The 16421-nt window shown below is 45.9% G+C and overlaps 1 protein-coding gene and 1 long non-coding RNA gene across 2 annotated transcripts in view; both read right to left on the bottom strand.

Annotated features, from left to right (window-relative positions):
- WDR36 (WD repeat domain 36) overlaps nt 1-10977 on the bottom strand; it is a 33872-nt gene extending 22895 nt beyond the window's left edge. Inside the window, exons 1-8 of the mRNA XM_075021683.1 lie at nt 10796-10977; nt 9581-9608; nt 6552-6652; nt 5944-6061; nt 4946-5078; nt 3195-3249; nt 2244-2376; nt 363-538 (exon numbers count right to left, since the gene is read on the bottom strand). Of these exons, the coding sequence (XP_074877784.1) occupies nt 363-538; nt 2244-2376; nt 3195-3249; nt 4946-5078; nt 5944-6061; nt 6552-6652; nt 9581-9608; nt 10796-10942 (891 nt within the window). The 5' untranslated portion in view covers nt 10943-10977. The remainder of the gene's footprint in view (nt 1-362; nt 539-2243; nt 2377-3194; nt 3250-4945; nt 5079-5943; nt 6062-6551; nt 6653-9580; nt 9609-10795) is intronic.
- Nucleotides 10978-11337: 360 nt separating this feature from the next.
- LOC142027457 (uncharacterized) lies at nt 11338-12773 on the bottom strand. Its single transcript, XR_012649142.1, has 3 exons — nt 12361-12773; nt 11868-12008; nt 11338-11774 (listed from the first exon to the last, which is right to left on the bottom strand). It is a non-coding gene; the product is annotated as an uncharacterized LOC142027457 (long non-coding RNA).
- Nucleotides 12774-16421: the final 3648 nt, after the last annotated feature.

Below are 16421 nucleotides of genomic sequence, written 5' to 3'. Positions count from 1 at the left end.
GAACACGCAGCACAAGGAACTTATCAACAGCAACTGCTCATGACCCAGAACATTATAAAAATAGATCAAGACTTAAGATCGTGCACCAGGATATAAAGTGTGGTTCTGGAAAAGTGGATCCAAAGCTTTATTCTCCAAGGCTGTCATGAAGCAATAAATGAAGCAATGACATCATGGTAGCAAATCCTTAAACTGCCCCACTAGAGATAAGCTGAGAGCTGGCAACTACAGTAACTTGAGTTTTGTCGTATTTGTTTCATTTGAGAACTGCTACTTCAACCCAAACTAAACATTTACACTTTGGAGGACTACAAGAGAAAAAAAAAAAAGTAACAGCACATAGCAGCGCTATTGTAACTTACCCGTATAGCGTTATCAGCACCATTAGTAATAAGAAGTGGCTCTCCAGGGACAAACGACATACCAGCTATTGCTGTGGAATGGGCATCTTGCATCTGACACATTAGTTTCTTCTCTTCTAGATCCCACAAAGCAATGTGTCCAATTGGGCTACCAGCTGCCATTACTGGGTGTCCATCTACTCAATTAAAAAAAAAAAAAAAAAAAGATTTGCTTATTGACATTCAGGTCATCCTTATTGACTTCTCACATCTTAAAACTGATGCAAGAAAAGGCTACAATCACAAGAAAAAAAATTCTCAAGCTGATTCTAAAAATAGGATGTTTTAACTGAAATATTCTAGTACTTCAAGCAGAAAAGAAACGAAGTTCACTGATAATAAAAACAGGATTGTTATATCAGATAATAACAGAGATATCTAAATCCAGCAGCCGATGCTGGAGGTTTTGCTTGAAAGCACAAGAAATATTGTACCTGTACCATTTTCAAAAGTTATTCTCCATCCCAGATTCTCCCCCGAACTTACTAGCCTGCACACTTCAGGATGTGAGAGCTATTCTATCAGCACTCTAGAAGTTACCAGTCCTTTTTTAAAATCTTCTCAAGTTTTTGGCTCCAGAGCTTGCAAAAACAAATTCCAAAAGTTGATTATATGCTTATTCCATCATTCTGAGAAATAATAAAAACCTCAGCTCACAGAATTTCTAATTTTCTTCTATTTGCTCTATCTTGTCTAATATTAAAGAGGTAAACACATCATACTAACTTCGCAAAAACGTACTACAAATATTCAAGTCAGTTTTAAAACTTACCATATCAAGATAAAATTTCACCAAATATCCTGCATAATTGGTAACTAATCTTTTCGCTCTAACAACAGGAAAAAGCCAGTTTCCAATTTGCAATTATACACATCATAGATAACTAAACCAGACAGGCCCAGCGTTTTCTTTTTTGATAAAGCTTCACAGATAAGTAAATGCCAAGTTCATTTTAATTTAAATGAAGAGCACTTTACTCAAAGACTAACATGAGTACCCGAGTTCAAACCAACCAGGTTATATTTACACTAAATTTCCTAACTCTAAAGACAGGAAGAGAGAGAGATTAGAGAACCTCTGAAAGCCACACCTTCAGGCAGGCAATGGAAGTTATTTAACTTTATTAAGGTTTTGAGTTAAATGGCTGAAACGAAAAGGCACTCTTTCCACTTCTAACAAGTCTTTCCACAAGTCTCTCCAGGAGCATTCTTCCGCAACAGGGTCTGCATCAATCTATGTTCTGTTAAGATTTCCAAATTTGTCTTTTCAAATGAGAGATCAGATTCAGTATCAACAGCTCTGTAGGCACGATCATCATTAAAGTAACTAGCTTTAGTAATTAGTACAAGCTCTTCACACAAAAAAAAGCTGTGAATATAAACGGTGTTCTCCAGTAACATCCATTCAGTAGTCACCCAACTATTAACATTCTAACTTTGTTTTGGAGGGTGAAGACACTACTGACAAGTAGGTTTGGATGCTAACTTACAGTGTACTGATTTCTCTGCAGTAACTGGTAACTGTGTACTGTGTTAGTTAGTTCTTGGCATGTTGTAAATATAAACTCTCTTACTTTTCTTTGAAAAGGAGTACCTACTGTATGTCGCACTTCCTGTGCACTGAGTCAGTACACAAGAAAATACGACAAAACAGCCAGTATGATGCAGATGTATGATGTCCCTTACTTATTGGTAACTTTTCTAGATTATCTGCCGCCTTTGAAAACTAAAAATCTCAGCCCCAATTTTGATTTTGAAACGTTTTATCAAAACATATTTTCCTACCTTCCACTTAGTTTTAGTGATTTTATACATATTTTCACTAAAAATACTACGACTTACCTGTACGAAAAGATATTGCTGTGATGGGACCCCAGTCTTGTTGAAATTTCATCAGAGTTTCATCAAACTTAATGTTGTGTACAATGATATGACCAGATACAAGACCGACTGCAACAACATCCACTGCTGGAGCCTGCAAGAAAAATTGAACAGCAGCTGAAATGAAAAAGGAAAAGCTTGCTGCTACACTAGTAATACCAATACATACAAGACAATGTATATAAGTCCAGGACAAATAGAAAAGAAACAAATAAGGCATCTCACATGACATCTATATTACCTTAACGCACAAAAAATGAGATGCAAGATTTTGTGCTTAGTCTCCATTGGATGAAACAATTCTGTTTCCAGAAGCTGGAACTCCTTTGAAAAACACCTCACTAAGTTTTCAGTAGTTCTGGTGGGTCATTATATACATACCCTGCCACAGACCCCCATATTTACAAGTTTTATCCAGGACAACTGCAGACCATTTTCAAAGTTGTCATCAATGCTACCAATATGTTTCAATTAAGTTTTATATCTACAAAAATACAGCAGATAAAATTACAAAATATTTTCTTGAATCAGTAAAACCTACACTTTAGTTACCTCCAAAGCAAAATAAATTTAGCAAAAAGCTACCAGTGTAACAGAAGCTACACAATACACATGCATCTTTCAAACAAACTGTTTCTGTGGATTCATTACATCATTCAGTGAAAAAACATTACAGATGTGATGAACACCAGATAGCTAAGATGCTAAATGCAACAGAACTAGGACTAGAGGAAGGGCAGATAATAAACCTCCAAGTCTACCTCTCTTCAATGCCTAAAATGCTCAAGAGAGGGCTATTAAAATTACCTGAGAGAATACAAGTCATCTTCATTGCTGTAATTTTAAGCAAGGATATTTTGCCTGCTATTCTTGACCAGTTATGTGAGAAAGTAAGATACCAAAAATACTAACTTGTTCAAGAGTTGTGACCGCTAAGTGCCATCCTGGAAATGAGTATAAGAGTTTGCTGGAAAAAAAAACAAACAAAAAACATAAATCAATTAACCCCTGGGGATTTTTCACAACAAAATGGATGCTTTCTATGCACTTACACAGGAAAGCACATCAGCCTTCTGTCCTTATAAATCAGTTAAAAGGAAAAAAACTCCTGTAATACTAGTAAGTGAGGTTAAGAATAAAACTTATGGTTAATTTTTATTGAACAAGTTAGTGTCATGCATTATTACCTAAAAGGTGACCTAATTACATAACATGAATAGGGAGGAAGACCCATTCTCCACCAGTTGCTCCCCGTATGTTTCTGCTCTGAACACCTTTTCAGAATTCTTAACACCAACATAAAAAGCCACTCTTGGTCCAACTTCTAATAAAAACCAAATCCTTCATTTGCAGAGTACCTTCCCTAAATGAAGACACTAACACGTATTACAAGCACACCTCATCTTGTTTCTTTCAGAAATGCTAACAGCCAAAATGTGAAGCAGGACTGTTCACCAACAAGGCAGTCATGCAGTACTTAAAGGTGAAATTATGAAGACGGTATTTAAGAACAGACATGATTAAAAAAATTATTCCATCACCACAGATAGAGGCCGTCATTCTTAAAAGATTGCTAGCAGCCATGTGTTACCACCTCTCACTGTCCTTTCTTGCCAGAGACCATCAGACTTTCCCCTCAGTTCTTCCAATTTATTTTTTTGTCTAATTGCGCCCATACCTATCTACAAAATAACCTATGAAGGGAACAAACAGTCAAAAAATAGAAAGTGCTTAACCCAACAACATTGCTAAAAGAGCAGTAACAGTCCTGTAAGTTTTCACACAATTAAAAGAGAAACTAAGCCATCTAAGGAAGACTCTTTGTCATCTAGGATGTATTGGATCTCAGATGCTGCAACAGGCGATGAAGAGACATAAGACTACTGTAAGTAGAGACATTTACTTTTCTGTATTTTTAGGTTATTCCTACTTCCTGATTTATATAGCACAGCATGTATGGCACCTCCAAAACCTTAGAATATGGAACAAAAAAATTAGCAGCGATATCACTGAAAATATACAGTAGTCATGAGAATAAAACACTGAACTACTCGAGTTAACATCTGCTTGCAGTATGCACATTAACATGCAGGGAAGTTAACTGTAGCTGTAACTTTCACGAGCTAGAAAAGCAGCTGATCATGGTAGGCATGAAATACTGCCATTATGGATGATCCTCTATTGGGATGTGCTCAGGAACAACTACATATCTACACACCTCTTACTTGAGTGTAAGGATCAAATGCTAGTAATTACCTCCACGCTACCTGCCAGCACTTCCTTGGACCCACAACCACCAAAAAATTAAGCTTGTAAGAAGGAAGGCAGAAGGCCTGAACATGCATTTACTATTATTTTAATTATTTTCATTGGAAAGGTATGTGATTCCAGGAAATTAAAAAAAAAAATTTAATTAAAAAAAAATAAATTCCGGAACAATCCCTGACATTTTGCAGGGAGAGTAAACAACACGCAACTTGAAAGGCATCAGCATTCAGGGAGCAGCAGCATTCTTTGTTCCTGGAGGTAGACCAACTGAAAACTTGTGCCAAAGGACTCAGTAAAAGATTCCATGTTCAAAACCTACTGTACTTAAAAGTATTATTTGTTGCATGTGAAACTGCTTGGAGCATGAAGTATACCCAAGTTATTAAGAATCTTACTTGGATCTTATATTCCATAGCTGCAAGCTCCCTTGTTCACTCCCAAGGAGAATTTTATTCAAATAGGTGCTGGGATGCAGAACTGCAGAAACTGCAAAAGTGGCCTTATCAAAATCCACTTGAAGATACTCCTCTGCAAAAAAGTAAGAAACACTGTTAGTGTGGCTATCCCTACAAATCTGCAGGCTTGTCATCCCTTGGCAAATGTAAAGGCAGAACTGATGTTTACTCTGTACAAAACCCATAACTGGTGTTTCTTGCATTAAAGGATTAGCTAATGCGTAACAGGACAGACTAAACTTGTTTACGTTATAACATCTGTTGGCTTGAAGGTATATTTTTTCCCTATAAGCCTACCTAGCACAACAATTCTGGCAAAAGTGTAGTGATTTATATCTCTCTGAAGGATTCCTGCTCCTGCCTGAGCAAAACACCTCACCCGATTAGCATGCTTTTTGTTTGTTATAGCAACTTCAAATCTCTAAAGCCTGTCTGCAGCCACTTTCAAGACCCAGCATCCAGGGAATGACATCGGTGACACCCATGAGGATGCTTTCTAAAGAAAAACATCCAGGGCACTGAAGCAGGATTTCATAAGGCACTTTACAATGGCACGAGAAAATGCTGACACAATCAAAAGATCATTCGTAAGAATTTAGTCTTACCCAGACTAGTAAGTATCAAGGAACTACAGGATTTCAGAGTCAGTGCCAACGCTGCTGTATCACAGTCTTTACCAGAAAATGCAACACTAAAATGCAATTTCTGTAAAAGCATATCTTTTTAGGCCTATATGGTGGTGCCAGATCCACTCATGAAAAATTATTGTAGGATTAGGACTTCAGATTACCGTTTGAGCGCTATCATTTAATGATTTTTTTCCTTTTTTAAGAACAAACTACTTCTGAACATGCACATTTAAAAAAACCCTTTTTTAAAAATTACTGTTTAACAATGCTGTCTTATAAAGTAATAACAAAAATAAAAGTGTCTCTCACCTTCTGACTGTATATCCCAGACAATAAGAACATTATCAACATCCACAGAGATAACATGATCACCAAAAGGCTGCAGAAGGTGTATTCTTGCCTTGTGACCTTCATAGGTATGAACCACCTAGAGTTTCAAAATACAAATGTTTTCAATATACACTGTTCATGTAGCATATCATGTTAACATAGTACTTGAGGACAGCTAACACAAGTCAGCAAGAAGTTTAAATAAAATACATGGAAAAGTCACACAACTTTAAGTGGAAGATAGGTAATTTTCTCTGATATTTAAAACTGTTGGCAATAATATTGTAACTAAGTATTTTTAATTATTTAGTTTAATTTTAAGTAATTTAATTTATGTGAATTAATGATTTATTTTTTATCTTTAACTACTTAATTATTATAATACATAAAACACAGATCAGCCATTGCAGAATTTGCTCTTACAGTGTCATATTTTAAGCTTTTTATTGCTCCTTCTACAGTTTTTGCTTCCCTACATTTGAAGTACACAAATAAACATCTACAAAAATAGAAATTTGTAGAAAATTTAAGTGCCTTGAAAACACAAACACTACACAACTGTTTTGTAGTAATAAGTAATAAAAAACCTCTTTGTTCCTGGCAAAAGCATGGAGAATATTGTTGTACGAAGCAAATATCAACATGCGGTCTGCTGCCAAACACGTAATGTCTTGTGGCAAAGCATTACCTGTTAATCAAACAGAAGAAAAGTTCAACAAGTTCCAGGTTCGTAACAAGAGAGAAAGCCTGACAGTGCATTTATTTATCATGGTGACCCACCAAGAAAACTCTCCTGTTGAATGTTCTGTTGAATTTCTGAGAGACATGCACACATTTCAGATGAATGCAAGCATTACCATAAATAACATCACATCAGTAACAAAAACATGAGTAACATCAGATTGACAGATCACAAGGTGGTTCTTTTGAAAAACAGTGAATAATAAATTACTGAATTATCACTGTAAGTAAAGGTTCGCGTTAGCTTTGTGAGGGCTTATGAAGAAGTTATCCCAACATAACACTTCTGGAGACTGTCAGATCCCCCCAGCCCACTGGACTGGAAACACAGATAACAACTCTCAGAATTGGCAATGCCTATTAGGTTAAGCCATTCTGCAGACCTGGAAGCTAGTGACCCACTCCTGCAACTGTTCCCCAATTACAGCTAAAGACATGGGGAATTTACTGCTCTAGGAACACATCTCACTCCCCACCTTGTGACTGGTTCAGAAACAGTATCTATTATTGTGATCTACAACTTTACTAGCTCAAATGGTAAAAGAGTCAAAGCTCCAGACCACACTGAGAAGCTGCTGGTGTGGTCCCAAAAGGTAGAAAACTGAGAAACGCACTCTAGGGAAAAATACTCTCCATCTAGGGAAATATAAAAATGCAAATCACAGAGCTTAGCAATTGTACAGAGAAACACCAGATCAAAAATCAGTGACTGCAGAAGCCTACCTATGGTACAAATTAGATCACTCAACAGCCCTCTCCACAATGTTCCTTTGTATTATGAATTATTGTCAGAAAGAATGCTGTACCCTTTGCTGTTCTGCAGCACAGCTTCAGTGGGAAGAACTAAACTAAGAAGATAAAAAAGGTTGCACTTTATGAGAGGTTTCATTTGTTTGAACACGTTAGACATCTTCCCATAGAGCCTCTGAAGTGGTTTAGGTCTATAATCAGGTTACAGATACCTGGTACTCCACATGAGTTGTATGTGAGTCTGCTTAGGCCAAGACAGTTTTAGGCACACTCCAATCAAAAAGTTCAGAGCCCTAACCACATAACATCAATAAACCAACAACACCGCACTGACGGGCACATCATTTATTTTTTCAATCACAATTTTGTATGTAAACATCTCAATTTCTCAGAAAGCTTAAATGACTAGGTCTGTAAGAAGATGTAGTCCACCGAAAAGGATTTCACAGAACATGCAATGTTTTTACGATTTTGTAAGCTGAAAACAGAAGTCACATTAATGTGTTTACAGCTGTCACTATTCACTGATCTTCTAAATGTAGTCCCAGTTGTGTGACAGTTATTTATTCTCAAGTTTATATGTGCTCTGTTAATGAAGAATATTTTGCTTTATGAGGTCTGTGTAAAAACTTTGTGGTTTACTGAAGTAGAAAAGCTGCTTTTCAAGACAGCGTGCATCTCACTGAATCATCTAAATGCTGGCTGGAAAGGACCTTTGGAAATCATCTAGTTCAACCTGCCACCCAGCTCCTCCCATAGCTGGATTATCACCACTACTGGATCAGGTTAACTGCAGCTATGCCCACTTGAGTCTTGAAAACTTCTGGGGAAGGAGATTGCTCAAGCTCTATACCGTACTACAGTTCCCTCTTAGGGCCATTTTTCCTCATCTCCACTGCAACCCGCTCCAGCTGCAATCTGTGGCTGTTGCCCCTTGTTACTCTGTCTACCATTACCACCACAAATTCAGCTCCATCATCTTTGTAGCTGCCCTTCAGACGACAGGCTGCCTCTAGGTTGCCCCATGCTTTTCCCTGTGCAAGAATGAACAAATCCCGTTACATCAATGACTCCTCTCATACTGTGTGCTGTAGGCCCCCTGACACTCCCCCGTTCCTCAGCATCCCTCCTGAAACAGAGAGGGGAGTGAGTGGTGGGAGGTGGAGAACTACACTAACTGGGTATCGCAGTCCAGGTATGGCCTCACCAGCACAAAGTACAGGAGAATAACAGCTTTCCCTGATCTGCTGGCCATATTCCTAACACAGCTCAGTACGCGGCTTGCCTTATCCACAGTTACTGCATTGTTGATCCATGTTCAACTTGGCACCAGCACAGCCCCAGCTCCCTTTCAGCAGGATGCCACGCAGCCAGTCAGTTCCCGGCTTGTTCTGTCCCAGGTGCAGGATTCTGCACTTGCCCTTGCTGAACCTGGCGGGGTTTCTGTTGGCCCAGGCCTAGTGTTTTGCAACACCTCTCCAGACTGAAGCTCTGCCATTCTGGGATGTCATCTACTCCTCCTTACATAGTATTGTCTACAAATTTTTATTGAGAGGGCATGCCACCTCATCACCCAGGCTGTTGGTGAAGGTGCTGAACAACACGGGCCCTGCTGTTGACATCTAGGGTGCTACACTTTGTTATCAACTGCCAACTGGATGGCAAGCCATCAAATCACATCCTTCGTATCCAGTGGTCCAGCCAGTTTTTAACACTCCCTGAAGACTTCTAGTCCCATCCACACCTGTTCTGTTCCTGTAATTGTTTTCCTCCTGTAACACAGCCTTCTAGTAACAACAAAAACAACAAAAAAAGGGATCTGGAATTAACAGCTTTATTCACTGCTCACTTCTTAAGGCCTAGGGGTGTTCTTGGAAGAACAAGATGACAAGGACAGGAGGTTCACAAGGTATATCCCTAAGAGAACTAAGTTACAGTTCCAACAGCAGTCTTATTTCCAAATTGATATCTGATATTTCTGAGACTTCTTTCAACATATTTCAGTGTAGATATCAGTACACACAATTAATTTTCCATTTTTGAGTTGAGAATCAAGTGCAGATGTCAGATGTGTTACCGAAAAAAACCCCAAACACCCAGACATGAACAATCTGCGCATACTTACTCACAGCAACAATACCAAGTTTCTTCACCTGCAATGAAAACATTAAAAAGGCATTTTTAGTGATTGATTGCAATGAATTTGCTATAAACAGAAATTCAAAATTCTAGGAACCAACCTGGATAAGGAATTTGCATGCCTCACAAGACAGAAAAATTATTCATCTTAGTTTACAACAGTATCGACAGGAAAGTCTGCAGATGGAGAGTCGAAAGGAATGGGATGATATATTTGCCGAAAGACAACCATTCAGCAACAGTAAGTTGTGCTTCTTTATGTACTTTACCCTAAGGCAGCATGGGAAACTAAGCACACGTTTAGACACCTTGCAGAGCCTGGGCAAATTTGTTTTCACATTGTCTCTGCTTCTACTTTATTTCCACTACAAACACACTATGTTATTATCTTATCTCCGTTCACAGACAGTTTGCTTCAGTTACAGTCATCTTTGCCCAGTGATGATCGTTACTATTTTAGTTCAAAGTCGGTGGAGAAGATCGAGAGGACTGAACGCTAAAAGACTACCAAAAAGGCACAGGAAGGTCTACGCCGTCTGCACTCTGCTGTTCACTGTACTTGCTCGATTCAGTTCTGTTTTGTTACTGTTTCTCTACACTGAAACCGCTTTTTTCGTACAGCGAGAAGAGAGTCAGTATCACGCGGGCTTTCACCTTGCAGAACTGAATTATGCTCACCTGTTTGCGTGCAAAGGACGTTTTAATACAATCTAATGGACTGTTGCCCAAAGTTGTAGCCCTCAAACCCTAAGCCGCAGCTACCCACACCGCGGCTGAGCTTTGGTTTATCTAGCGAAGAAGGAAAAGCTTCAGCCCCTGGGCGCGCCTCCCTCCATCCGACGGAGGGGCTGTGCCGCACCGCCAGGACACACACACACGCACGCACAGACACCCTCCAGGGCCGCCCACGCGGCTCAGCGAGCCCGTTCTGGCCTGTTTAGCCAGCAGCCTCCCCTCCTCCCAACCACCCGCCGGCGAGCCGCCCCGCCTGCCGCCGAGGCCCGCTCCCGGGGCCCTCCTCGCGTGCTGCCGCCTCACGACTGGGGGGCCGGGCGGTGGGGCGGGTTGGAGGCGAGGAAAGAGGCGCGGCGGCCGGGCCCTGCCCCGCGCCCGGACGGCTCACTCCGCGCGGCCCCGGCCTCCCCAAGGCCGACCAGCGGCCCGGCGGCCAGGCGGGGGGGGGGGGGGGGCGCGTACTCACGTTGTAGGTGTGGACGCTGCGGCCGACGGCGGTGGCCAGGTAGAACTCGCGGTGGCGGCCGTGGTAGCGCAGGACGTGCGGGACGTGGCCGCTGAAGCGGCCGAGCACGCGGAAGCCGGCGAACAGCCCGCCGCCCTCCCCCGCCATCGCTCCGGCACGCGCCCGCTGTCCGCTCGCAGGAAGCGTCCCCCTCCCCCCCGCTTCCGGCCGGCCCGCCCGGCGCTCCTCCCCCTCACCGCCCCGGCGTGCGCCGCCGAAAGCGGTCCCCCCGGGCGCCCCGCTTCCGGGGCCGGGGTCGGCGTCCAGCCGGCGAGGATGCCGCCCCGATCCGGACGCGGGTTTGCCCGGCGAGGGGCGGAGGGGAGTGTCAGCGCCGCCAACCCGGCGGGCGCGGCGCCAGGCGACCCCCTCCTCCCTCCCCCGGACCCCGCGGCGGCCCCCAGGGGCCTCCACAAACACTCCCCGCAGCCACCGCTGCTCGGTTTTTTCCTTTTATTCTTCTTTCCGCCCCCCCCCCCCCCCCTTCCCCTCACAAAGCCCCAGACCCGGCTCAGGCCCTGGCGGCGGGGCAGCCCCGCCGCGGAGGCACGCAGCCAGGCAGCGCAGCCCAGCGCTCGGTCAGCCGGCCTCCAGCGGCGCATCCCGGCGGGGCCGCGGCACGCTCCGGCCACCCGCGCGAACAACCTCTGTACTTGACGTACTTTTCTCTTTTTTTGTTTGTTTGGTTTTTTTAATAAATTACATTGAGGAGAAAAAAAAAAACCACAAACAACCAACCCGCGGGATGATTTCGTTGCGATGACTGCACGGCGGACAATAAATACTCAGCAGCTAAGTCCGGTGGAGGGGGGGGGGGAATAAGATGCCACCCCCCAAAAGCCACCTATCCCAAATTGAAGTAGCTTCTCCACACGGCCATCAGCTCCCGGGCCTTGCTCTCGTCGCACGGGCCTCGGCTCGCCTCCCCGGCCGCGGCGCCCTGCCACCGCACACGCGTTAGCGTCCGGCCGCCGCCCCCGGGCCTCCCCGCGGCAGGGCTGCCCCGCCGCCCCGCACCCGCACCCGCACCCACCTGTGGCGGCCGGTAGCCGGGGCAGTGCCGCTGCAGGACGAAGAGTGTGCTCCGCCACAGCGGCGGCCGCTCGCCGCAGCCCCGCGCCCTCTCCAGGACGCACTCCAGCAGGCGGCCCGCCCGCTCCGCCCGCCGGGAGCCCTGCAGGCAGATGGATGGTCACGGTCACGGTGGCGGCCCCGGCGGAGCCGTCAGCCCGCAGCCCCCCTCCCCCTTCGGCGCCTCCCCGAGCATCCTTAAAAGAAGGCTGCCCGTCCGCCCACCCCTTCTCCTCTCTCGCTCCCCATCCCCGCCCCTTTCTCCCCGCTTTTCCCCCTTTTTCTCCCTTTCCCCCCGTTTTTTTCCCTTCTCCCCCCTTTCCTCCTCTTCTCCCCCTTTTTCCATCCTTTTCCCCTTCCCTCCTCCTCCTCCTTCCTACACCCTTTTTTTTTTTTTTCCTCCATGGAGAGGGAATGACACCTAGCCGCCGGAGGATGCGTGCACCCGGGCGAACCTCGGACTGCTGCGGGCCCGCCGGCGGGGAAGGCGCGTCCTCGCAGGTGTGAAAATCGAGCTGTAGCTCCTGGAGGGAAACAACAACAGGGGGTGCTCGTTAAAGCCACGGACCCCGGCGCTGCCGTCGCCGGCTGCCAGCCCGCCTCGGACACCCCGTCACGGCCGTCTCCACCGCCCCGGCGCGCCGCCGGTCTGCGCCCCCCGTCCCCCGTCCCCCGCCGGGGCGGCGCAGGCTGCGGGCGGCGGCGGGAGTCGGGCGGCGGCGGTGCGAGGCTGGGCTGCGCTGGGCTGCGCTGGGCTGCTCCGCCCCGGTCCGGCGGCAGGTCCGCTGGCACGGCGTGCCGTCCCGGCAAGCCGCCGCCTGATCTTTCCGCTAAGCGCCGGCTGCGCGTGTGAACCATCCGCGTAGCTTCTAAACCACTTATCACCTTTGCAACCGTGACACCATCTTCAGCGTCGGTGAAGCATTACACAAGCGACTTTCAGTCCTACGGGTCTGCAAGGAGCCGGGAAGAGTCGGGTAGCGCTCTGGCAGCAGCCGCCCGGGCTCCTGCTCTCCGTCCCTGCCAGTTCCAGCTTCAGCGAAGCACATTTTAGGAAGGTCGCCGGAGGAGAGTGGGAGATAATTTCCCCGTCCCGTTTCACAGGCGCCGGTTTACTACACTAGCCAACTCCCGGCTTGCTAATCGAGATTTTCAGAAAGTAGCTGCCGGCGGTCAAGGGTAAAATCGTGGAGGCAGTGCCGTCCCGACAGTTTCCCTCCGATGCCACCAGAGAAACCACCAACCTCTTTTTTAAAGGTCATGTCTGGATCCAAAACGTTTAGGAGATCCTCTTGTATCTCGTCGTGGTTACAGAGGCTGAAATTGTAGGTGTATCCCCGCGGTAAATCGGCGATCTGAAGAAAGATGACCAAGCCACAAAAGACTGTGTAAGAAAAAGCCAAAGGTTAATTCTCCTGCACCGCTACGTGACCCGACAAGGCACGGAGGACAGGTCTGAAGACAAGGATGCCGGTGCTTTGGGAGCACTAGAAAAACTGGTTGGTTACCCTTGTGATTATCCATGGTGTCTTTACACGTTGTTTTTCTCCTGCTGGGCTTCAGATCGTCGCTGGCTTCATATATGTACCTGTACGCCTACGGAAATGAAGGTTTCCAATTCCATAACCGGGACTCATTTGGACGTTTCATGCACCTCTTTCCAGAACTGTAAATAACACTTATTCAGACTTGAAGCTGTGTCACTAATTCGAAAAGAAAACGGGGATAATAAATAATTATCACACGCAGCATTCAAACCCAAAACAAAACAAAAACCTCCACAACAGCCGATCTTGCATGAAACAAGTGTGAGTAGCCCTCCCCGCAACTGCGTGGGGTCCACCTTCAGGGTGGACTATTGCAGTAACACGCGATTTTCTCTCAAAGGCGAGGCAAAATCCCTCAGGGCGCTTGCAGATGGATTGCCCGGCGTGGACGCTCCTACCCGCCGTGCTGAGGTAGCAGGGGCATCACTCGTGCATCGTTTTAACACGCTAGCACGGGAGTGGGTTGCAGGTGGTGGTCATTTCCCTGTGCTGCCTACAGCTTTTCTTTTCTTTTCTTTTCTTTTCTTTTCTTTTCTTTTCTTTTCTTTTCTTTTCTTTTCTTTTCTTTTCTTTTCTTTTCTTTTCTTTTCTTTTCTTTCTCTCTTCCTCTCGAAGGTGAACTTTTTACCTTACAAACGGCTTTCCCTAGGGAGCCCCTTCGCTTGCGCAGGCTGCGGGGAGTGCAGACGAGGGACACTTGCTCTGCCGTGGGGACACCCTAGCTGACACGGCAGCCGACTGCGCCGGGCACCGAGATACCCGGGACGTCGGGGGCCAGGCTGGCCTGGTTGCCCGGGCGCTGGCAACCGGGGATGCCCGGGGTGGCGGGGAAGGCTGGCGAGAGGAGGTGTGGCCCCGCTGCCTCCCTCGCCCCGAGGGGCCTCCGGAGCCCCCTCTCCGGGGGCTGCGGCCGGCACCGACGCCTCTGCCACGGTGCCCACCAGGTACTCCCTGGTCCCGCGAAAGTGGTTCGCCGAGCCCAGTCCAGCCCAGCCCAGCCGCCCCGCGCAGGCACGGCTGCGGAGGCTTTAAGACCAGCCTCAGCTCATTGTCAGAGAAAGTTCGCGTTCGGTTTCGGGGAATGCTTCTCCGGCATGCATCATTAGGGAAACCCCAGGAGGACTGCCACCGCCGCAGCAGAAAGGGCTTTTTCGGCCAGCTGCGCGGGGACGAGCCAAGGCAGATTAGTCAACGCGGCGTGCCTGCCCGCTTGAGCGGGTTCCCCCCCGCCCTCGCCCCGGATCTCTCCCTTCTCTCCGTCTTTCTCACTTCCCGCCCTCCACCCCGCAGGCTAGCCCTCGGGGGCTGGGAGCGGGGGGGCGCCCGGCCCCGTCCGCGGGGGCGCAGAGCGGGGCACGGCGCGGCCGTTCGCTGGCTTCGCTGCCGAGAGCTGCCGGTCGCTGGCTCGAAGAGCGGCATCGGTCCTGTGACTCGCGTGTGTGGATACACGTAAACCTAATTCTAGTCAAACCCGACGTTTTAAAATCGATGCCTTAATTGCACTACTTGAGGTGCAGCTGCAGAGCAGGTGCGCTGCACTTTAGCCGAGCTCGGGTAGCCCTTAGCCCTTGAGGGAGCCTGGTCAGGGTGCTTCCCTTCATCACTCTACCAGCGTTGCCAAACCAACCAAGAAAATCCCTGTTTCCTAAAGGATGTCTTGTTCTCGTATTCCAGAAGCTGTTGGAGTTGTCTTACCTTCCAAAGCTGTGTGCCTTCATCTTTCTCTGGGGCTTTTTGTCTGAAGTTGTTGAAGGGCTTCATAAAAGTTAGTAAGTTAATAAAAATACAATTCTTCTAAATAGTTTTGTGTTTCTCGTTTTACAGCTGCATAAACAAAGGTGCACCCTAGCATAAAGGAAGTCACTTTAGGTGAGTTTTATTGTACTCCTGAAAACCAGCAGCATAACTGACAAAAAGCCTGTCCCTGCCATGAATTCAGTGTAATACTGACCTACGGAAGGAATTCAGGACCATGAACATGTTATTTTTTACCTTCCACTATTCATTTGTCTTTACTGAACAGGACACAACAACCCTGTGAATAGTTAAACAAAGATGTTTATTACTAAACACGACATAATAATCCTGTGTATAGGTAAAGGGTACACAGGATTGTTTTAATGCAAATAACACTGGGTTGAAATTATTTTCCATCACTGTTAATATGCACGTTTTTATTTCTGAAGTTGTGTCTCTGAAGACAGCAGTAGAACAAAGTTGCAGCAGACACTGGCGATATAATCAGGTCAGCAAACAAAACGTGTTTTTTAAAGGAAGCAGAAATGTATATGGCTATAAAAGACAAATTGACATTCAAACCAGGCTTGTAAGTAAGGTTAAATAAAAGATTATTAAGAAAAAAGGAATTAACTGACTTTTTCTTTAATCACTTTTTTGTATGGGGGAAGTTCTCTGAATAAACAATACCTGTCAACAACTTGCTAGTCTCTCCTTTCCACCCAGCAGTAACCTCAGAAATGGCAAATTATGATGAATATTTTTTAAAGTTTGTTTTCTATTTTAACTTCTTCAGAGATACAGGTTCAATTACTAATGTATGTACTGGGGTAGGGTCGGGGGGGAAGAGAAATTTAGAAAAATCTCTCCATTTTTATAACTGCAGCAATTCAAAACTTTTAACTTTTACTTGCTCCAGCTGTAAGAATGCTGAGGCCTCACTTCTGACAGCAGCTGGCTGAATTTGAGGGGTTTGGAAGTGGTTTCCTTTATGAGAAATAACTCGTGACAAGAGGCATTTTTCTGATGGAGCTTTATACTTGTAGCACATCTACTTTCTTCCCTAATCCCTGCTGCCTGGTTGCCTTGAAGACCTCACATCTGTGACAGCGCTTGAGCAGCAGAAAGATGGGATTGAGAAATAGCTGTTGCTATTTCGCTGCAGGTCGAGATGGTATCTGTGTGGGTGGGACTGCTGCCAGCCCTCACCAAAAGAGGAAGAGTCTGGAGCC

Source organism: Buteo buteo, chromosome Z, assembly GCF_964188355.1.
Source record: "Buteo buteo chromosome Z, bButBut1.hap1.1, whole genome shotgun sequence".
NCBI lineage: Eukaryota > Metazoa > Chordata > Aves > Accipitriformes > Accipitridae > Buteo > Buteo buteo.
This window is presented reverse-complemented; position numbering and strand designations above follow the sequence as displayed.